This window comes from Mus caroli, chromosome 10, assembly GCF_900094665.2.
Source record: "Mus caroli chromosome 10, CAROLI_EIJ_v1.1, whole genome shotgun sequence".
NCBI lineage: Eukaryota > Metazoa > Chordata > Mammalia > Rodentia > Muridae > Mus > Mus caroli.
The window spans coordinates 15943807-15967688 of record NC_034579.1 but is presented as its reverse complement, the minus strand read 5'-3'; the positions used below and the strand labels follow the sequence as shown (position 1 = coordinate 15967688).

At 40.7% G+C, this 23882-nt stretch overlaps 1 protein-coding gene across 1 annotated transcript in view; it reads left to right on the top strand.

Moving 5' to 3' along the window:
- Pex7 (peroxisomal biogenesis factor 7) overlaps positions 1–23882 on the top strand; it is a 50538-nt gene that overhangs the window by 1276 nt on the left and 25380 nt on the right. Inside the window, exons 2-7 of the mRNA XM_021174998.2 lie at positions 504–561; positions 1870–2020; positions 14953–15030; positions 15395–15503; positions 20908–21014; positions 22291–22404. Coding sequence (XP_021030657.1) covers positions 504–561; positions 1870–2020; positions 14953–15030; positions 15395–15503; positions 20908–21014; positions 22291–22404 — 617 coding nt within the window. The remainder of the gene's footprint in view (positions 1–503; positions 562–1869; positions 2021–14952; positions 15031–15394; positions 15504–20907; positions 21015–22290; positions 22405–23882) is intronic.

The following is a 23882-nucleotide window of genomic DNA, read 5'->3' as shown; positions in this document are numbered from 1 at the left end:
AGACATTAGTCTTTCAGCAAAAATAACTGATTGTTGGCAGATAACTGAAATTAATGTTGTTTTCAACACCTGACCAACGATTATATGGTATTTCCACATATACTGTCTTGAAATGCTGTGATTGGTGTGTTCTGCGTGCATCAGCAAGGGAGAACCACAGTCTCGGGAGTCTATAAGCACAAGCCTCCCTTATCTTCTGTTATTAGCTCCAACTTGAAAGGTTTGCGTGCCTAGCACCAGGCCTGGTGTGAGTTGGCACTCTGATGCGTTTCCCCAGACTGGTATTCGGATTCCAGTCTGGCCAGATGGTAAGTTGGATATTTAATGACTGAAGCATACTATGTAACTCTTAATTGTTCTGTATATACGGTTGCAGTTATTTTATGGGGAATTTGTGGTAGTTAAAGCTGGTCCACAACGCTTAAGATTTCATCATAGATGTCTCCCAGAAGGTTAAAGAACAAGACTTATGGCTTGGTTTTGTTTTGTTTGTTTTCTTCTAGGCTGTGGAACTCTATTAGTATTGGATCAAAATGAATCCGGACTTCAGATTTTTAGAAGGTAAAGTGACTGGCATTTCTGTTGCTGTGATAAGGCATCAAGATTAAGGCAACTTACACAAGGAAGTAGTTACTTTAGGCTTATAATCGTAGTGGGTCAGGGTCAGAGTCTAGAATGGCGGAGCAAAGTCATGGCTACAGGAACAGCTGAGAGCTCACATCTTGAGCCACAGATGGGAGGCAGAGAGATCCACTCTGGGAATGGGGCAAGTCTTTTGAAGTCCCAGAGCCTGGCCCCAGTGGCACACTTCTTCCAGCAATACCACATCTCCTAAATCCTTCCCAAATACTTGTATCACCTAGGGACTGAGTATTCAAACCTAAGAGCCTGTGGTGGCCATTCTCCTCAAACCATTATAATGGCTCTAATTATTAAGTGTACATATACTCTCAACCTCTGTCAAAGTCTTAATGCAGTTGCATTTTGAATATTTAGAACTAATAGGTTTTTAATTTACGATGTAAAATAAGCTTTTACATTGACATCATATAGAAATTATTTTTGCTAACTATGATTATGCCATGTTCTCAAGCTTACTAGTGTCTGCTTATAAATTATATATTTAAAACTTAAAACAGTGACTGTCTTAGTAATTTAGTTTCCTTAAGCAAGAGCTAACGCTCATCTTGTGGCTTGCCCAGTGTTTCTCTATGGACCTGTCTTCCAGGTTGAGTGATGGACACACACTACTTCTATCAGGATTAGTCAAAGGCAGAGGAAAGAGATTCTGTTAGAAAGCCACTACCTGCTTGTAGCTCTGAAGAAAGATTTATGGGAGTATTTGAAATGATTGGTCTCCGTATTTTGAAAGGCTCACAAGTGCATACTGTGAGTCACAGGTGCACTACAATAAAAGCAGGTGATGTTAGCCGGGCGTGGTGGTGCACCCCTTTAATCCCAGCACTTGGGAGGCAGAGGCAGGTGGATTTCTGAGTTCGAGGCCAGCCTGGTCTACAAAGTGAGTTCCAGGACAGCCAGGGCTATACAGAGAAACCCTGTCTCGAAAAAAAAACCAAAAAAAAAAAAAAAAAGCAGGTGATGTCAGCCTGTCTTTGGTGGATACCTCATATTAGTGTTTGGAAACCTCCTTTCTGTTTAACTTTGGAGCTGTCTACCTGCCCACTCCTGGGCTGTGCTTCCAGGCCACTGTGGAGAACCTGCTCTATTTATCTCTTGTAGTTTTCAAGATCATCTGAGGTAATGTGTGTTACAATAGGTGAAAAACAAGAAAAAAAAAACAGTAACTATAAAATTAAGATGTTAATCATTTTGTGATCTGCAGTGCATGTATTTTCTTTTCTGGCGTAGCTTTGACTGGAATGACGGCTTGTTTGACGTTACCTGGAGTGAAAACAATGAGCATGTCCTTGTCACCTGTAGTGGTGATGGCTCACTGCAGCTCTGGGACACTGCGAAAGCCACAGGCCCTCTCCAAGTCTATAAAGAGCACACGCAGGAGGTATGATGATGGCTTTCCTTTCTTATTGTTTGTTTGAAATCTCTTTGGGATGAACACAGGGAAATGCTTTCAGGGGACAAGGTTAGGCTTTAATGTTTCTTGTTCATAGTAGATGTCACTTATTATTCTGTTATTCAAACATAAAGTATTTCTTAGCCTAAGACAAGACAAGAAAAGGTCAGGCTTCTCATTAGGCAACAGCAGTGCCTCTAGCAGGCACGGTGGCATCCTTCCCTCCAGAGGGCCTCAGCCTTCCTTATGCCCTATGAACACGCCTACACGTAGTGCCTCAGGAGAGGGTGGGCGGGCTGTTCGCAGGCTCTCTCACGATTGTCCGCAGGCTTCAGTAAGACTCAATGTATTCCAACAGCAGCATCAAGTACCAACTAGGAGGCTGAGTTCACTAAAAGAAAATAAAGATTTAGTGTTTGTAAATTTGTATGTGTGACTATGTGTGCATGCATGTGCACAGGAGTGAGTGCAGACACCCATGCAAGCTGGAATTACTGGGTTTCCCCAGAGAACCAGAGTTCCAGGTGTTTGCAGCTGCCTGGTGTGGGTGCTGGGAACTGCTCAGGTGCTCTGCAAGAGCACTATGCATGCCTAACTGCTGAGCCATTGTGCCAGCCCCTAAAGCAAATTTAAACGTGAATCTAAATATGACTTTTGTGTCGTCTGGACTCCGTGTGTGTGTGTGTGTGTGTGTGTGTGTGTGTGTGTGTGTAATATGAGGCACAGGAACTCATTTATATTTTGGAAATACCAAAATGCATGCATACATTTTAAGGAATGTGATGAAGACATTCTTTCTTGGTTTTATACCTTAGCAACAGAGCCTTCAATGACGACTTACAGATTGCTTTCTAGCTTTTACCTACCTTTATGCCTGCCTCATCTCAGGCCTTTAATAAGTGTTCATTACGTGGAAGGTCATTATTGTTTTGTTTAAAAAAAACTGAGTGGTGTGAGTATCCTAGATAACATTGTATAGTTATAACTATTTTTTAAAACTCAATAGTTCTATAATTAGTTCTAAAAATAAAATTACTTTATTGTGTTGGGATGGCTCCTTGAATAATATGGTTGTAAATTACCATGGTTTTGGAAACACCACTGGGCAACGGCAACTTTGGTAAAGGGGAACTCGGGATGTTTAATGAAGGAATCCCTTTAGAGCAGCAAGTCCACAATTCCCATGGTGTGGCATGCCATTGTTCCCGCTGACCGTTGTTATTCCTGTGACGGAGGGGCTCTCGTAGCCCAGGCTGGCCTGGGGCTCGCTGTGTAATTGAAAGTGAACTTGAGCTGGTGGTTCTCCTGCGTCAGTGTCCCAAGTGCTAGGATCACAGTGTGAACCACCATGCCTTGTTTATATCCCATTACACCAAAGCTTAGTTTTCCTTTCTTACACAATTGGTGTTACAAATAACTTAATTGTATTTTTACCTTCTTTCTCTAGAACTATCCTTTCCTCTCATTTTTTTTTTAAAATTGTGTTACCTTGTATTGATTATTTGTGTAAATGATGGTGAGGAGCAGATTCTAAGGTAAGATCCACTGACAGGAAATGGGGTGTTGCTTTAATGGTTTCCTTTAAGTGACCTTCAGTTGCTATATCACCTCTAAAAGTAACAGTCTGAGCCATTAGACTCACAGCTATATACACTTATTTGTAATAAGTACAAGGCATGGGATTCACAGCTGCACGCATTTGTTTGTTTAAAGTAGTCACGAGCTACCAGATTCACATCTGTATACATTTATTTGTTTGTAATAGTCAAGATTCCTAGATATGTATTTGTTTTTAACATATGTTAAGTAGATATGTAATTAATGCATAGATCATTTTCATATACCTAATGGTCTCTTTATATTCTCTAGGAAATTCTGTTTGCAATGTCCCTGATGGCTGACCTTTATGAATTTTTCTATTTCTGGAATTAGTTTATTTGACTTTTAGATTGTACTAATCATGGTCAGAAAAATGGCTTCTCTTGTGCTCAAATCTGCTTTCTTTAGCAACAAATTCTTGAAGCTTTCTTTAGCAATCATTCTCTGAAGCTTTGAATATGTGCTGTGTTGAAGACAAACTTTGTCATATGTGTACTATTCTAGATTGTTTTCTTCTTAAACATAAAATTTTAATACTGGTTTATTTGGATTGTATTTGTGTGTGGGGGCATCTGTGTGTGTTGTATGTGTGCACCTATGTGCTTGCACGTGTGTATGGGGCAGCATGTATGTTGTGTGTTTGTGTGTTCAGAGGCTAAAGGGGATGCAGGTTTCCTTTTCTATCAGGCTCCTCCTTATTTCTTTGAGACGAGTTGTCTCACCAAACTCAGAGCTAACCTAGCAGCCAGGAAGCTCCTCGGATCCCCTCGTCTCTGTTCTGGACAGTGCCGTGCTATAGATGCACAGTAACACTTGGCCTTTTCATGAGGCTCCTGGGGATTGGATGGAACTCTTATTTTCATGCTGGTGCAGAAAGCAGTCGTACTCACTGAGCCATCTCTCTAGATTCCTCAAAGGCAACTTTTGATAAACATTTGTATCAGGATGCTTTGGCTGTTAGTTAAAAGTGACTTTGACAGATTTTTTTGTTTGACTGCTATTGTGGTTGTTGTTATTTTACTGATAAGCTTGTTTATGTGAACCCACTGCCTTTCAGATGTTTGTCTCAGTGCACCCTCATGTGTTGATGCCGACTTCCGTCTTATTGTGGGCTGCTTTTCAGAAGCAGAGTTTCTGTGATTAGTCCCAGAGCATGTGGTAATCCAAGGAAGCTCATTGGCTGCCGACAAAGCGTTATAGGCTGAGTAGCTTGTAGATAACTCTAGAAGCTGAGTCCAAGGTCAGAGTGCCACAGGATCAGGAGTACACAGCTGTCTCTCAAGATTAGGAAATAGGAATTGTCACTCTGTTCATTTCAGAGAAAGTGGGGCTTTGTCGTTGAGATGGCGTCTAACAAACATGGGCTCCTGGCTCCCTCCTGTTGTAGCTATTGGGGACTTCTTTGGGTACATATGTAGTGGGGAAAAATGTAGACTTCTGCCTCTGACATTCTCAATTGAGCCCTGAAGACCAATTAATCCCAAGCTCTACATCCACCTGAAGGCAATGCATCCTTCCTCAGCATCCTCAACTCTAACCAGTAGCTCCTACTCCCACCAGACAGGGTGTTTACTAAACAAACCGCTCAGCGTCCAGGTAGTCCTAGTGCAGGAGTCTCAGCTTCAGCACTCATTACCTTTCAGAGCAAGAAGTTTGGTCCAAGCCCTGAAGCAATGTCCCGAGGTGAACAAGGCATGCTTCGGATGCAGCACCAAAGATGGTGGGTTTGTCAACCTGTTCATTCCTTCTCAAGGCTCTTCATCATAACTGCATTCCAGCTTTACAGTTATAAGTGAAAAATATGTACTTAGACACATTTCTGAATATTAAAATAAATCATTTAAAATACTACTTTAATATAAAATGTTTGCTTCCCTTAAAGGAACTGAGAAGACATTGAAAAAAATCACATTTAATTTTTGTTTTGTTTCGTTTTGTTTTTTCAGTTTTTGGTAATTATATTGAGTATTTTTACATTGATATTCATAAGGGAAATTGGTCTGACATTCTAACTCTGTTTGGTATTTGTGTGGTTTAGTTATCAGTGCAATTGTGACTCCATAGAAAGAATTGGGTAGTGTTCCTTCTCTTTCTATTTTGTGGAATAGTTTGTAGAGTATTGGTATTAGGTCTTCTTTGAAGGTCTGATAGAATTCTGCACTAAACCTATCTGGTCCTGGGCTTTGTTTGCTTGGGAGACTTTTAATGACTGCTTCTATTTCTTTAGGGGTTATGGGACTGTTTAGAGGGTTTATCTCATCCTGATTTAACTTTGGTATTTGGTGTCTGTCTAGAAAATTCTCCATTTCATCCAGATTTTCCAGTTTTGTTGAGTATAGGCTTTTGTAGTGGTATCTGATGATTTTTTGAATTTCCTCAGAACATAAAGGAGAAATCCAGGATTTAGATAAGTTTTAGGCTCTGGGATTGAAGGTCTTGGTGGAATCAAAGAAAAAAGAAACCAACTTAATTAACATCAAGGGGTGGTGGGTGAGGTGACTTGATGGGTACAGGTGCTTGCGGCCAAACTTAACATCCAAGCAGGAGTCAGACTCTTCTCTGTGTTGTCTCACTGGTGTCTGCAGAGGCCACTGCATCTTTTAAGCCCCAGTCAGGAAGAATAAGACAGACTGCAAAGTCAGCAAGGACAACAACAACAACTACACAACAGAAAACAAACAACAAGGCCCCCGGGGAGGTGGACTGAGAACTCGATGTTTCTGCTTCAGGACTTGGAGCGGCACTGTGTGACTGGGACAAAGCAGAGAGGCTGTGAGGCAGTACAGAGTCAGCGCTGTTTACTCCAGTGTCTCATTTTCACTTAGCTAGGCTACTCATAAACACTCTACATTTGTTCTCCTTACTGAGTAGCAAGGTTTCTCCATTTGCAGGGTTACTCTTTCCCACTTCTTTCTCCTGCTCTCCTTTCTGTCTGACACTTTGGTCCTGGCTAGCTTCCAGTTCCTGATGTAGCCAGGGATGGCCCTGAACTTCTCATCCTTATGCCTGTAACTCCTGAATGCTAGGATTGCAGGTCTGTCTGGGCATGCCCAGTGTATGTGGTGCTGGGAAGGACAATCATGGCCCAGAGCCTCGTCTGTACTAGGCAGAGGCGCTCTACCAATTGATCTACAGCCCCAGCTTGGAATTGTTTTTTCTTCTTGCAGATGTGTAGTTTTCAAGTGCCATGTTCCTATTCTGTCACAGAGAAAGTGTATTTATTTATCTTATAGTAATAATGTGCTGAATGATTTATGTCTTGTCTTTTAAATATGAATTAATAATATACCCTTTGATGAATACCAATAAAATATTAATATAGAATCATAATCATATATTTGACATTAGTATGGGCAGGTTACCTGAGAATGTAATCTGCTTCTGCAGCTGATAGCCGTTAGACAGGAGTATACTATACATGGAGCCTACTGGGAAATGACCCACACTGTCTCCCAACTTCCTCTCCCTCTTCCTCTATTTAGAGATACATTTACACTTAAAATACCATGAAAGATTTCTCTACCAAAGGTATTTTTTTCTTTTTTTCTTTTTTTCCCACTTTTGGTGATCCTGGTGATAGCTCCAGTGCTCTGTGCGTGCCAGGGAAACACTCTGCTGCCAAGCCACACTCCAGCCTCTCTTCTTTTCTTTTTAAGGGTTGTAATAATTATAGGGAAAAAAAATCAGCAAATGTATTTCCTTTTGCATGTTAAGTTGCACTCAGCCATTTATTTTATTTTAGAGTAGATTACTACAGGTATATTTTAGTATACTTTAAAATGGCAATTTAAAGCTCTTTGACTATGTAGAAAACTACCTTCTAGTTAGAAATGAGCTAATTACTTTTCTTTGAATTTGACTGCCAGTAGGTTATATTATCTGCCATCATTGTTAAAGGGGCACCATGTAGTATTTTAAAACCTGTACTTGAATTAAGAGCAGTAGACATGCCTATGTGGTAGCACATACTGTGCACCAGGCATGTGTGAGACTTGCATGTTAATCTCCAGTAGTTTGGGGTCATGCAAACAAACAGAATCAGTTGGTATGACTGGAGCATACATTATGTGTGGTACATTGGTGGGAGAGGAAGTTGGGAGACAGTGTGGGTCATTTCCCAGTAGGCTCCATGTATAGTATACTCCTGTCTAACGGCTACCAGCTGCAGAAGCAGATTACATTCTCAGCTAACCTGCTTCAGGTGGTAGCTGTTAGGGCTAGACTACAACACAGAAATTTGAAATCTCCAAATTTAAAATGAGAAAAGTATGCATAATATTTGTTTTATCGCAATGTTCTCAAACTTTTGGAGCATTAGCATTATCTAAGATGCAGTCACCTTTTTTCATGCTTAGGTTACAATGTCTCGGGTCTGGGGCAAGTTTTCAAGGTTACTTTAGAGTACTAGAGGACTCCAGTGTGTAAAATTGTTTGGAAAACCATTGCTTTAACTTCATGAGCATTTAGTTCCAGGTATCTTAATATTTTTGCTGTCTAATGTTTTGGAGATTATAATAGTCACTATGTAAATGTAAAGAATCTTTAATGGCTGTGCTATTAGTTTTAACTATCAACTTGACACAGCCCAGAATCCCCCTGGCAGAGTGGTCATGAGGAGTTATGTAGATCAGGGAGGCTCTCAGGGCTTATAGAGAATCCAGCTCCTGTGGGCAGTGCTGGTCCACAGGCAAGGTCCTGACCGTTGTCAGGGAGGAGGAGGCAGCCCGCAGCAGCATGCGGCTCTCTCTCTGCTCCTGCCCGTGACTGCCGACTGTTGTGAGAAGCTGCCTGCACTCATGCCCTGACCGCACCCCGCACTGTAGGACGGCAGACTCTTCCCTTCCCGTGTTGCTTTTTGTCAAAGCAACAGAGATGAAGCCAGAACAGCAGCTTCACCTTGTGCAGTTGTTACTCACACTCCATTACCCAGGCTCTGAACTTTGTTGAAAACTAGAATGTTTAGTAGAGAAGGATTTCCATGCATGATATCTGTCATCTTTCTCATGCACTCAGTGTGGGTATCAATGTGATGGCTGTATAGCCTAAGCTGGTCTTGCAGTTACTTTGTAGCCAAGAGTGGGGTCAAACTCACCATCCTCCTACCTCAGCCTTTCAAGTGCTGTGATTATAGGAGTATGTGACCAAGGCTGACTTTATTCAGTCTTACTTTATGATTTTATATATGAAGCTGGAAATCATTTTCAGTTTTGGTACAAGCTCATATAAGACTATCTCATGGGAGAACTGTTTTAAAATATATAACACTTAACCTTTATATGAGGCCTATAGTACAACATATGCAACCATATAATTTGAGTTATTTACATTTGTTATAAATATATGCTGTATATTAATTTAAAAAATAAACAGCAGGAATGCAGTTCAAAACTAAAATATTAATTGCATGTAATGCAAGTGGGAGAGAAAGAGCACTGACCCAAAAACGGAAGTAAGATTTCTTTAGATATAAGTCATGTTATAGTTTTGACCTTGGATCAGTGAAATAGTTTACAAAATTAGAAATCACAGTTTAAAGCAGGACAGAAAGGACATACTAAAGAAATGATCTAGAGCCTGGTAGATAACTCTATTAGCAGGTGTCGAAAGTCATTTACTTCACAAATAAAAAACTTTAACAGTATAGTGTTGTGATTACCATCTCTGATGTGGTCTGTCTCATGAATGGAAAGGTAATAGAGATTTTTACCATATTTAGAAAAATCAGTTTTGTTATTCTGAAAGTCTCATCTATGTATAGAAAGATGACGCTTAACAGCAGTCATAGAAAAGAGTTTTGGAGTAAAGAAGATATTTAGAACATTTATATTAAAATTGGGTATGAACTATTCATATAATCTTAAGGTTTATTTTTCCTCTGTGAAAAATGCATATTTCCCAGGTCTTTGCACTGTAAAGTCTCATCTCCTGCAATGACATCCTTAGTGCCTATAGTGCTGATAGCTCTAAATAGTCTTGTAACACACTCAGTGGGTATGGAGAAGCCATTGGCTCTAGGACTGGAGAAGACATAGACAAGATGAATCTAAGACATTTTCTTGTGTCTGAAAGCAAGATGATTTTGGAGGCATGTCCAAAGCTGAGAAGAGGCAACATGAAGGGACTCTCGGTGGCCAAACATAGCATGTCTGAACATCAGAAAGAGTGACTCAAAGCATGGAGTACGTGCACACACATACATAAACAGAATCAACTGTTCAGTTTGTGTACATGGACTTGTGATAATCAGAAGAAAGTCACCATTGTGGAAGATCAGTAGTATTGCCAACTCCTTTTTTTATTCTGACAATGAGGACTTGTGGCATGCATTGCCTTCTCTGTATGAATTCATTGTGGAGCAAATAAAAAAGTTGATTAGAAAATTCCTTATAGTAGAATCCTGTAAAATCTACACAAAAGGAATAACAGCAAATTGGCATTTAGTGGCCTGTAATGCAATAACGACTCTGGGAGAGGGTCATGTACAGATACTAAAGTTGCTAATTCATGATTGAAACATTCTCGGCAATCTAGGATCACGAAAAGTGGGCCAATCCGAAGTTATACACCTCCTGATTGGATAGGAAGCGAAAACAATTGAGCTGAATCTGGTTACACCTCAAACTGGATCAACCGTCCAGTTTCAAGGAGATGGGATGTGAGAAGGACTGCCGTGAGGCAGTGGTCACATCCAGCATGTCATTCCTTCAGCAGACAGATGTCATTGGAAGGTGTGGAGAAGAAGCAGAGCGGGAAGGGGCAGGTCAGCCTACAAGGGACTCAACAGATATAGCTCTAGCTGTAAATGACATTTTTGTAGCAATCAGACAAATATATATTACTAGATGCCTTTAGGGAAGCCACTCTCAATATTCAAGGGATGAATATGATCTGTGCTAATGATAAAAGAAAGTCCTTGTCTGGTAGGTGTTTAGTGAATGTTCTGATAGTAAGGAAAACAGTCTGATAGTAACAGCTAGTGACAGGAGACAGTGAAACAAGAGCACAACGTGATGGACAAAATGGCAGCCATGTGGGATACTTTGTCTTCATGGACGCTTTCAAGTCTCCATAGTGAAAAGGATTTACAGGTTTTCTGCAGTAAGAGAAATAGTCCTTTTTAATCACTGGGATTGAGGATCACTGTCTCTTTGTGTTCATGCGGGCTAAGTGAAAATTCAGAGCAAGTGTCTATTTGACTATTTCTACTTAAGTAGATCACCTTACAGAAGGGCACTACTTTAAGGCAGATAACACAGGCTCTTTGGGAGTTGGTTTCTGTTATAAAATATATCTGCTCAAACTGGTTTTGATGAAGTACAGCTTTGCCAAAGTGGCACAAAATATTGTCAATGTTTTTGTTTAATTTGTTTTTCTCTCTCTTATTTTTCCAATTACTTTTATTTAATGCCAAGAGTAATTTCATCTATAGGACCCTGCTTTTGAAACTAGCCAGGTATTGCATGGTGTTTCTTTGTATTTAATTAGACAGCTTTCAGTGTTCATTCTTCCAGTGGTCATGGAGGGGGAAACTAGAAACGGAGAAGAAACACTGGAAACGGTCAGCACACAAAGATCAAGATGTGTCTTTCACCCAGCTTGTTATGCATTCCAAAAGCCTTCCTTAGCTCTGCTGAGAGTGAGGTTCTGTGCTTGGCCCAGCTGGGAAAATGAGCAGGTCTGCAGTGTATCCTGGGTTCTTGATTGCTCTATGGAGAGAGGCCACGGCAAGGGCTGAGTGGACACAGTGCTGCTGGTGAGGAGACCCTTGACTGGGACGGGGCAGGATGAGCATGCTTGATTCTGAGGGAGAGTATGAATGCAGAACTAGGCAGAAAAGATAGCAGCAGTGTGAGAGGTGAAGCAAAGTGCCAGGAAGGCAAGGACAGAGGAAGCATGGGCTTGAACAGTTAGCATTTGCCCATTGAAATCTGTGTGAAGGCATTGCTAACTTGTATGGTTGGAAATTTTTATACATATATATGTAAAATGTAAAAATGGTACATTGGACACTTGAATATTTACCATGTGGCTTAAGAAATAAGGCATTACTTATGCTATGGAGTCCCCTGATTACCTCCTTATAATCCGTCCATCTCCCTTTCATCCTTCCTTCTTGCTAGAAGCAACCACTTTCTTCAGCTTTCTGTTTACACTTTCTTTGCTTACATATGTATGTGCTCCGCTCCTAAGGCATGCATAGTTTTGCATGATTTTGACCTTTGGGCAATACAAATCATCACAGATGAGACTCATATAATGCCAAGTGAAGCTGAAAAGCTGCAGAAGCCACATAATGTTGAAAGGCTTTGAACAAGGCAGTGGCATTAATCTGTATTTACAAATATGCTTTTATTCAAGCTGGATAGAGGCCATATTGCATAAAAACAAGCAGGGGTGGATGGGGAGGGTGGTCCGAGAGTTGTTGTGCTCTTAAGTCGTAGCTAATGGTTGATGGCAGGAGTCTGAGAGGGATCACAGCAAACTTTAGGCATGGCCCTTTAAGATGTTTCTTCTCTTAAGTCTTGGCTCTTGGAGTTCCTGGGTGGAGGGTAAGTTTGTCCCTTGCTTCAAGTCTTTCCTTGCTCTCTCTCCCCAAAGACTAATAGTGTATAATGCTCAGGTCTCTGATGGCATGTTTCCCCCTGAATTGTATTGAGAAGTAATTGGCTGCCCTTGTTAAGCCTTGTATTTCTGCTTTACTTCTTCAATGTTTTTATGTTTATGTATTTATAGTTGCCTTCTACTAAAGGATAAGGTCCATGAGGGCTGGTCTTGTCTACCATTGCAAACATCTCACCTTCCTGCCCTTGCTACTAATACTAAGTTACTAAGTAACACTAGTGTCTGTTGACAGTGGAGTGAATTGACTTGAGGCTGGTTCCATGGAGCCTAAGTTTCTCTTTTCATCTGTGTTCCCAAGCATCTCTCAGGCTGTGAACTGTTCTTAGAACTTGAGGTAATTGCACATTTGTCCTAGATACTCCGAATGTGTAATGTGTCATAGTATCTTCCTTCTTCCAGTCTTCTACCTTTAAAATACTGCCCTCACTCACAGTTCCCCCAAGTCTTTCAGTGTTCCCTAGCCCTAATCCCTGGGTACTGAATCTTCCTTTTATATTTTTTTTCTCCCTGTGAGTATCTTACTATGCACCCCAAGCTGATACATCTGCCTGTAACTCTTGAGTACAGGGCTCACAGGCATGCGCTACCACAGCCAGCCTCGTTTGTGTTTCTGGTGGTTTCTGGGTCACTGACTTACCTCTGCTTCTTAAGCCCACAAACGCTTTGGCCAGCCTCAAGCCCTGCGGGAACGTGGTCTTCCATCACAGCCATCTTTTTGTACTTAAGTCTGTTCTAAACTTCAACTTAGTTTAATTTTTTGCTTATGTGGGTGTGAGCATGTGTGTGTGTCAGACTGAGAGTGTACATGGACTTAGAGCCAGAGGACAATCTCTGATGTCAGTCAAGGGCTGTTAACCTCACTTTTCTTGTTGGCTTGTTTTGTCTCTTCTTGCTTGGACATGGGCAGTGGGAGGGCAGGACTGGGATGGAGTATGAAGCACTGGGGATATTCTTTTAATAGTCTGTTTGTTGGGAATTTGAGTCTCATATGTAGCCTTGACTGACCTTGAAATCACTCTGTTCACCAAGTTGGCTTCCTGCCTCTGCCTCCCCAGTGCTGGGTATAGACGTGTGACATCACACTGAGCATAATCAACATCTTAAGAAATAGAAATGTAAAAACATTCTTGAGGTACAAAACATAAAATATTTCACTTATTTACTTGTTTTTAATAATTTATACCCACCAATTTCATAAAAGTATAGGTAACAAATGAACAATTAATTTAACATCTAAACAGTGGTTGTAGGTTTTACCATAGTCCACTGAGTACACACTTAGTTATGACCCCACATAAAGTTGATTAACTCTATCATCAGTTGATATAGGTACCATCTTGTGTGTGTGTGGAGGGCACACTTAAGATCAACTTCCTTAGCATCTTTCAAGCATATGTGATTATTAACCTCATATCTCTAGAATGTATTGATTTTATAACTAAGAGTTTGTACCATTTGGCCAGAGTCACTTCTGCCTTCACCCTCTCAGCCTGTGCTGACCACTGTTCTAAGTTTGACTTTTTTGGATTTCATGTCTGTCTTGGTCACTCACTGTTCTCTTACTGTGAAAAGACACCATCACTTAGGCAACTCTTATAAAAGAAAGGTTTTTCATTGGGGCTGGTTTACAGTTTCAGAGGTTTAGTCCATCGCCATCATGGTGGGAAGCATGGCAGCACGCAAGGAGACACTGGATTAATAGCTATGAGCTACGTCTAGGGTCTGTGGGCTAAGATACTGCGCCTAGCCCACCCTCAGGGACATACTTCTTCCAACAAGGGCAGTTTCTAATCAAACAGTTCCATTCCCTGGTAGATAAGCATTCAAATATATGAGCCTGTGGCGGCCATTCTTATTCAAACCACCATAATGCCTTATGTGACAAAACATCAAAAGTTTAATAAAGTGCAGATGAGTATTAATGATGTTTCCCCTGCAACTTCTTCAAAACAAACCCAAACACTTAAATTTCCTACACATATGTAGGAGCTAAAGTTTTAAGACTCAAAGTAGCCTGCTGGCTAATGATACTCAGTAATAAGCCCAGGTGTATGTCTGGGCTGCTCTCATAGAGGATCATTACACACAAATGTCACTGGACACACGTTATGGTGGGATGTGTACATAACTTACTCTATTCAGTGGCAGAATAACAGTGTGTAAGCTCTCAGATGGCTTCTTGCACTGGTGTGCTGAGATGGAGGAGTGTGCCCCGGAATAGCACTGCTGTGTAGCCAAAGCTGCCTGCCAAGAGGTCGGATGGAGTAGCTGCATCCTATAAACTGTTCTTCTAAGGAAGGCCAGGCAGGGATAGTAATTGAATTTTATTACTTTCTGATGAACACCGAAGGAGCAAGCTTTTAAAGATGACTGTCTTGTCTGCTTTGACTTTTCTTTGTGGTGCTATAAGTAGTAATCAGTTGGTAGATTTAAAAGTATGTATAATTTGGCATGGTGAAGGACATTTGGAAACTGTAGACTTGTATTAAGGCAGAATGGAGTCAGTCTCTAGGGAGTTAGCATGGGAGAATGGACAGACTCACCTTTCTGCTTTTCAGACATCATGTAGAAATGGATACTGCTCCATGTTTTCATAGAGTGAGTTAGTTACTACCGTTGACACTCTTATAAAGAACTAAGATGTAATATTTGTCTTGGTGCTGTTTGCTCCCTAAACATGAAGACTTTACTTTTTTTAGGTGTATAGTGTTGATTGGAGCCAAACCAGAGGTGAACAGCTTGTCGTGTCTGGCTCGTGGGATCAAACTGTCAAAGTGGTATGTCGTTTTACTGCGCTCACACAGCTTCCTTACACACTGCCGCTGGAATGTTTCCTACAATGTCCTGTAGCTTTACATGGGATCAATTAGTTTTCTTTTCAAAAGTATATATTAAAATGTTTATCAGAATTAAAAAAACTAGTCTTGGCTACAACCTAAGAATTATCTTATTTTGTGCCTTAAATACTACCTTATTTTATGTAAAAATAAACCTTAAGAATCTTTACATATATGTCCCATATGTATATATAAATGTATATGGTATTCATGAGGTATATATGTATTACATATAGTGCTACATGGTATATACAAAAGTGTTTCTGTTTGCCTTTGTTGACTAATTGATCTCATTTGTTTTCAGTGGGATCCAACTGCTGGAAATTCTCTGTGTACCTTTAGGGGCCATGAGAGTGTCATTTACAGCACAATCTGGTCTCCTCACATCCCCGGTTGTTTCGCTTCAGCCTCAGGTAAGTAAGTTTTGAGTTCTCAGAAGCCTGACTTACTAGTGAAGGGTGGCCTACTTCTTTACCAGTAGGTGGCGCCGTGAACTCTCGATTCAGAGAAAATGGGAGTGCATACCCATTTTGTGCTCTTAGGGGGTTTAATTTTTTCTTTCCTTTTTTTCCCCCAGTGCTGGAGGTTGAGCCCAGAGTCTGTGCTCTGCCACTGAACTAGAGTCACAGCCCTTAGGGCCTTTCTTTTTTTCCCTGCCTGTCAGCCTGATGGCAAACATTTTCAGATGACTGAGTCCCAGATTGTGTTTCAGTAGATAGAACCCTTTTAAACAATGAATGTTAGGGTTGGTCTCCTCTTCTTCTTCTTCTTCTTCTTCTTCTTCTTCTTCTTCTTCTTCTTCTTCTTCTTCTTTTTTGGTATGGACAGATTTTTTATTTATAACGTCATAACATAATTAAAAATACATTTTAAAAAGGAGGTTTGGAGGGTTTTTGTTTTGCTTTGTTTTTTGTTTTTTGTTTTTTGTTTTTTTTCGAGACAGGGTTTCTCTGTGCAGCCCTGGCTGTCCTGGAACTCATTCTGTAGTCCAGACTGGCCTCGAACTCAGAACTCCATCTGCCTCTGCCTCTGCCTCCCAAGTGCTGGGATTAAAGGCGTGTGCCACTACTGCCCGGTGGTTTGTTTTATTTTTGTTTTGTTCCATAACACTACTGAACCTATGAGGCACAAGTGGGCTTTTCAATGAGTAGGCTGAGTTTGGAGCTGAGACCCATGACTTGGTGAATACAGTTGTGTCCTTGGCTCAGGGTTGGTTAACTAAGAACATTTCCATTAACCAGAGTACCGGGAAGGCAGCAGAGAGCACAGGTGGAAATGCTCCAGCCCTCAGAGCCACACGACTCACAGACAGGTTTTGTGAGTAATGTTTAGTTGGCACACAGCCCAATCAACTCATTTACGCATCATCTGTGGCTGCTTGTAGTCAGTCCTAACAAAATTAAGTAGTTGTTACAAAAACCTAATAGCTCTCCAGGCCAAAATACTTACTTCTGGCCTTTCATGGGAAATGTTTGTTGATCCTGAGAATTCTGGAGTGAGACAAAGAGTTAGGTGTTCGGAGGAGGAGGCAGTGAGTTTCTAGTCATTGTCCCCTTATTTAACAATCCAGCGGCGGTAACTTTCTCAGTACATTGTATCAGTGTCCTGAACAGCTGAATCTTATGAAATGGGTCACAGGAGTAAAATTCAGAGATCCTTTGCTAGTTTCTTATATTTTAAACTCTAAAACTTAAGAGCTATTTATTCATTTCCCCTAAATTCTTTTTTTTTTTTCTTTCTGAGACAGGGTTTCTCTGTGTATCCCTGGCTGTCCTGGAACTCACTCTGTAGACCAGGCTGGCCTCGAACTCAGAAATCCGCCTGCCTCTGCCTCCTGAGTGCTGGGATTAAAGGTGTGTGCTACCACCCCCGGCCCCCCTAAATTCTTGAATTGTTGTTTGATTGAAGACAACTCAAAACCTTTAGGTAATTGTACACAAAGTCCATTTAGATTATGTAATTTTTGAGATTCTAATAGTAATGGTAATATCTATGTGTGGAGATATCATTAATTCAAGAAATGCTTTTTTCCTTGATAAAAATTATCAGTATTCTTTTCTGAAATGAAGACCACTATGCTCTGTCAGCTTATCACAGTATCTGTAAAATTATCTCTAAAATTCCTTGGCTTTAATTCTAGCTTTCTTGAAAGTCTGTGATTGGAATGAAATCTTTTCCAAACCATCATTTCTTTTGTAATGAGTTAGTAATACATTATTTTCTGGCTCCATTTTCTTCTCTTTTTTTCAGTTCTAGGGTTGATCATGGCAGCGCACTTACTAGGCAAGTAACCTGCCACTAAGCTGGGTCCCCAGCTTCTCTTCTTTTTCTTTTGTTAAAAGATGGGGTCTCATGTAACCCCAGCTGGCCCTCCAACTCCTGATCCTCCTTGCAATGCCAGGTCTTATGTGGTGCTGAGGATCAAGCCCAGGGTTCCCTGCATGCTGGACAATGCTGGCCTATGGAGGGACACACTCAGATCTCCAGTTTCCTTCTGTATACCTGAGTGTGGTTTTCATCTTCCTGTGACACAGCTGCTCATAAGGCTTGGTGTATGTACCAAGTAAACAGCAGCAATAATCATGCACTTAATGTGGAATTAAAATGTAAAGCCCTGCATATAGCTTGATTTCATCAGCCTTAATACTTTCAAGGTAATGCAAATGTTACAGGTTTCATGCTTTCTGTAAAACAATCTGAGCTGCCTGCAGTTCATTACCATTAGCATAGAGGGAGGTAAAACTCTTGTCAGGGTGGGAGTCGGACTGAAACTGGCATAGTTTTCCCCTGAAGAGGGACCTCCCTTGGCCTTACATTCTGTGGTTTCAAACCTGAATGCATTAGTGACACAGACTCAAAATGAGCTGAAACATGCCTCCCTTCCACTGAAGCTGGGAATTTAACTTGTAACATTTAAAATAGGAATTAAATGTAACAATCATAGTTTTTAATACATGAAAAATGTCAAGAAGTAAAACTTGTGAGTTTTTAAAAATTCCTTTTACCTTGCCATTATATGTTAATTTGTTTATTATTATAATTACTTGAAGTTCTAGTTGTGTGTGTGTGTGTGTGTGTGAGAGAGAGAGAGAGAGAGAGAGAGAGAGCGCTCTCTAAGAGTGTTATTTTTGTGTGGTTTGTGATAGTTATATTAACAAAGAATTCATGTTTATAAACAATGTGGCACAGACAGAGAGGAAGAATATTTGCACTATTTATATAAAGAGGATTCATACGAAGTAAGCTTTCTTTTGAACCATGAAAACTAAATTATTGTTATTGCAGACTCCATATAATTGCATAAATTATGGCCAGGCCTGAATGTGTGGGTTCCAGCTGGTTGTTAGATAAGCTTCATTCTACTTTAAGGAAAAGTCATATTACATCTGACAGGCATCTGGTGTTTCAATAAATTAATTTATTTGGGGTCCAAAGTACTCTTTTTTTTTTTTGCTCCGTTCACATCATACCACACTTTTAGACTGTTTGTGGCTTCTCCCAACCTCCCCACACTTCCTGCTGTGTTACAGTACTGCCCCTTCTTCTGGGTCTGCTGTCAGTGTTGGCCTGCAACTTGAAAGGTGCTGGGAATTCAGGTTGCCTGTGGCACTACCTTAACATCCTCATAATGCCTGGATGACACTGTCTGGAGATACCATTTTTAAAAGTCAACTAAACAAACAAAAACCCAGTATCTGTCCTGCACCATTTGGCTAGAAGGCCCCTTTCTTACCCAGAAGCACAGTGACGAAGACAGTGCTAACTCTGTACAACAGTGGTGTCGGTCAAGGAAGTAGAGCCCTCCCATCTACAGGGAAGTCTTTTAACTGCAGAGAGGCTTTTAAAAGGAAGTGCACCTGAATGTGATGGTGCAGAGTCAGATCCTGTGATAGGGAAATTTATACAGAGGAGCCATTTTTACAGCCTGTGTCGTTTTCAGTCTTTTATACATCTTTGAAAATTGTGTAACCTTAGCCTGCAACTTGATACTTTTCCTAGCACATCTTTGTAAGCAGCACTGGCATCAAGAAATAGAATTGCACCAGAGGACCCTTGCTTTTTGTAAGGCACTGCTCCTGTCTCTCCTCCTGCCACCAGGGTGACCATATTTGCCTTTTAATGACAGATACTGCTTAGTGTACACTAATGCCTTCTTTCCCTGTGCTAAAATAAGTCACTTCATCTACTCTGCTCTCATTGTTGATGCTTGAAATCTGTTTACACATGCAGATGAGGTAATTATCCAGGGAATATAAGCCCATAGGACTTGAGACAGTCTTATTCATGGCATAGTGACTGTATGGTTTCCAGCTTAGGTGTTAGAAAGTTTGGAGAAGCTAGCAAGCATCACTTGGCATTTCCTATGACTCAGTAAAAACCTCGTGCTGAACCAAATGTTCCCTCTGGGACTGGACTCTTTTTAGAGGCAGAAAGGGAGAATGCCATTTCTTCTCTCCAAAGTGCTGTGTTTCTTTTCCTGCAAGTGACAGAACTATCGCTATTCTAAGTCTTTGTGAAAGTTGCAGAGAGCATACCTCAGAATGGGAAGTGATGCTCAGACCAGGTTTTGTGTTGATCTTATCCCTGCTTTGTAATTTCACTCTGTAGCCCAATTTTCTGTATGTGGTGAGAGGCTTGGTTACCAGGAGCTTCCAGATGGTATGCTTGGTAAACTCTGTTTTAAGAGCGAGGATCCTTAAAAACTTGTAAAATAATATTGCATGTTTGTGGTCAGACCAAAGAGGGCAGGAGGGCTGGCTGTTTTTTCTTTATACTATAGAGTTTTTGTCTGTTTGGGTTGGTTTTGTTTTAAGCAAAACAACTGAGCGCTCACCGTTGACTGACAGCTAAGGCCGGAGTGTTTCTAGAGTTGTAAGTCAGTTAAGAGTTGTTTGGTATGGAAGGGATGTGCTGTTCTTGGAAGAAGGGTGTGGGTATAGGCCAGACATTAGACTACCGTAGGCACCGAATGCTCAGAGGCCACAAGGGATTGTTTCATCCTGGCTGTTGAAGATTCTGAAACAAATTCTACTGGCTGGTGATTATTTTTAGGGCCATTGAAGATAGCTCTCTCATGTACCAGAATTATTCCCATTTGGTACATTTAAATTCATTCTTTTATCCCTACCATTCTTAGATCCCCAAATATTACTTGCTTTCATCTACCAATGTGAGTGTTCATTTAAACAATGCCAATCTTATTTGAATAATGTAAAATATAATCTTTATACTTTTTTTTTCTTTATTGTGAGAGTGTTTCTCTGTGTAGTCCTGGCCATCCTGGAACTCACTCTGTAGACCAGGCTGGCCTCAAACTCAGAGATCTGCCTGCCTCTGCCTCCAAGTGCTGGGATTAAAGGCATGCGCCACCACCATCCAGCTATTCTCTAAAAATTTGAGCTTGTTTTTCAAAGGAGAAAAGTTTCCTCCAACTGTCCCATTAAAATGTTGTAAATATAAAAACCATAAGGAAGAGCTGGAGGCACGGCTCGGTGGTACAATGTGTGCTTCTCATGCTCAAGGCCCCAGCTCTTTCTTCAGCACCAGTGCAGAAAACAAACAAATCCTCTGAAGGCTGAAAACGTCTCCATTTTGGCATCTCATCATTGAGTTTTCCTCTTTGATGTAAAACCACTATTATGGTTTTCCTCTCTGTTGCTCATCACCGTGAGTAGTTCTTAGGCATTGTGATGGTTTGAGAATATGTCTAGGTGAGTATCCTGATGGTGACGTGTCTCCCCTAGGCTCGCCACCACCTGCTCTTGCATGGAGCACCCAGTAGGATGTGGGGTTGACCAAGTCTGTCTTTTCTATCAGGTGATCAGACTCTGAGGATCTGGGATGTGAAGACCACAGGAGTCCGGATTGTGATTCCGGCACATCAGGCGGAAATCCTGAGCTGTGACTGGTGTAAATACAATGAGGTACAGGGGTTCCATAGAGAGCGCTCTTCTGAGTGTTAACACCCCCTTATCTGGCCTGCTGATGAGCACTTGGGTGGTGTTTCTGGACCCTTAGGTTAAACTCAGTCCCTGTCACTTGTAGTGAGTAAGGGACTGACCTGCGTTAGCATTAGTTGGACTTAAGTGCTTCTAAAACAGGCAAAGGAAGGAACAGATATTCTTAAAAGTTGAACAGTGCAGCCTTCCTTGTTTGTTTTGGGAAACTGCTTTACAATTTTTGTAATTTGTATATGTGTGATTGCTCTTAACCTCACTGTTGAACAATTTATAACCCAGTTTTTAGTTTGACAGTCCATTAGTTTTAAGAATTTTGTTTTATCTTCCTTTTTAAGCTGAACTAATTTTCATGCTTGTATAAGATGGTGGTGCCCATGTGAAACTTTTTGTAATGCTTCAGTTAAAACATCTGAGTGTAAGAATTAAAAGCAGAAATTCAGGAATAGATTGATTGTATTAATATACTATCTATATGTCTCAACAGGCCTCATAGCTGAAAACTGAAAATACCTACATTGTTTTTGCTTTCCCAGCTTTAAACTCACTTGTGACAATTAAAAGAATACCACACTGTCAGAACTCTTTAAGTAAAAAGAAAGACAATATGTATATTCAATAGAAATATTTAGGCTTAGAAAACCAAACAAAACTTAACACTCTGCTTTTTCATCTATGAGTCACCTTGAGAGGGGTTCCCCCACCCATGAACATCTGAGTGCCTGTAAGCATGCATATGTGAGTGCATATATGTATGTGTGTGTGTGTGTGTTTCCTGCATATCGGACTCAAATGCGTTTATACTCGCTAGGCAAGCACTCTCTTACTGAGCTACATTCTCAGCCCAGCAACCACAACCTGCCTTTAATATCTGGTACTACCTCAGTATGTTTTAAACTGTTTAAAAAGAAAGATCAGCTGATTTGTCCAATATATTTTAACCTCTTACGTGTGCGTAGTATTTGAAAAGGTAAGTTAGAAAATCTACAATGCTGTTTGAGACGTGCTTTGTCCCTTGTGTGTAATGTTCTATCATACACTTTAAACATAGTTCCTTTCCTCTGTAGTTATAGTTTTGATTTTGCTATGAAATGGCTATTTTGGTTCCTTTCTATGATTATTATGCAATTAAAAAATAGATCCTGAGTGTATATTTAATTACAAAAATGTATCATTGTTTCTAGTGAGAGATTGCAAACATCTCATAGTTTTGTTTTGTTTTGTTTTTCTGAATTGTTTTCAGAATTTGGTGGTAACAGGTGCGGTTGACTGTAGTTTGAGAGGCTGGGACTTAAGGAATGTGCGACAGCCTGTGTTTGAACTTCTCGGTCACACATATGCTATCAGGAGGGTGAAAGTAAGTCTTTCTCTTTTCTATACAGAGTGAAAACATAACCAGTAGTCGGTGAAGTTTGTACAAAGTATTTAGGGATGAAGTTTTACAGATCTGGGGTGGAGCCTGGGCCATGCTCATCCTAGGCCAATGCCCAGCCACGGAACTACACCCTCAGCTCTGGGTTTCCTGAGACAAGGTCTCATTGTGTAGGTCAGGTGACTTTAAAATTATATTCCTCCTGCCTCAGCCTCCCAAGTGCTGACATTACTGATTGTATGTGTGTTTTTGTCATCCAATTAAGGATGATATTGGAAGCTAAAATTAGGTTATATATTTGAGTAAGCTGGGATGATATAAAAATTCACTACTTGATGTTAACTGAAAATAACTTTCTCACCGTATTATCAAGTTGACTATTTCTTTTAACAGTATTTTTAAGTGTGTTAGTTTATATTTAGGAAATATATTTCATAATTGCCCATTTGATGAGAGTGTGTGAATGGAGAGGTAGTAATTTTTTTCTCTAGCATGACAGTGTATATAAAAGTTAAAACTATGCAGGATGTAGAAACGATTCGGTCTGTGAACAGAAGGTGAGCAAACCTTTTAACAGTGCCTCTAGTGGGTGTGCTTGCATAGTGAGGGAAGTTAGTTTATTTCCCCAGCTTCCTGTCAGGTGATTCTGCTGTGGTACTGTGAAAACCTCCCTACTCAGTGGCATCCCCTGATTATCAGTTCTCTACATTAACAGCTACAAAGTACTTTACTGATATTTCCAATATGATAGTTGCGCAATATCCCTATTTTACATATTTCAAATAGCATTAAATTAATATTTAAATTGTATTACTCAATGTAATTTTAAATATGTAGTACATAGTAGATTTAACTTTGACTTCTTTGGGAATTCCATACATGCATACGTAGTATTTGCTCAGACCTACTCTTCCCCAACTTCACCAGGTCCCTGGCACATACATCCCTCCTAGCTTCGGTCCTCTCTCTGTCTCTGTCTCTATCACTCTCTGTCTCTCTCTGTCTCTGTCTCTCTGTCTCTCTCTCTCATCCACTGAGCCCAGTTAGAGCTGCTTCGTGCACATGGGTGTACAAGCACCCACTGGAGTCTGGGCATTCCACCAGGGGAAACCGTCTCCCCGTCCTGTGTAGCCATTAACTGCCAGTAGCTTTCGGTTATAGATGGGCCTTAGGAGCCCTCATCCATTTGTGCTCCTGTGTGCTCTGTCCTGACCTGGGGCAGGTCTTCTGAAGGCAGCCACAGCTGTGAGAGTTCATGAGGACAGCAGCTGTCTTGTGCTGAGGCCAGACAGTGTCTCACAGCAGTCCTCCCCCTCCAGCTCCCACAGTCCTCCATCTCTTCCTGTGTTCCCTGAGCTTTGTAGAAGGGCCTGAGCCATCCTTAGTTATGGATTCTTCTCACTCCAGTTGTCAGCTTTTGTGATAACTACCATCTACTACAAAAATAAAAATAAGCTTTTCTA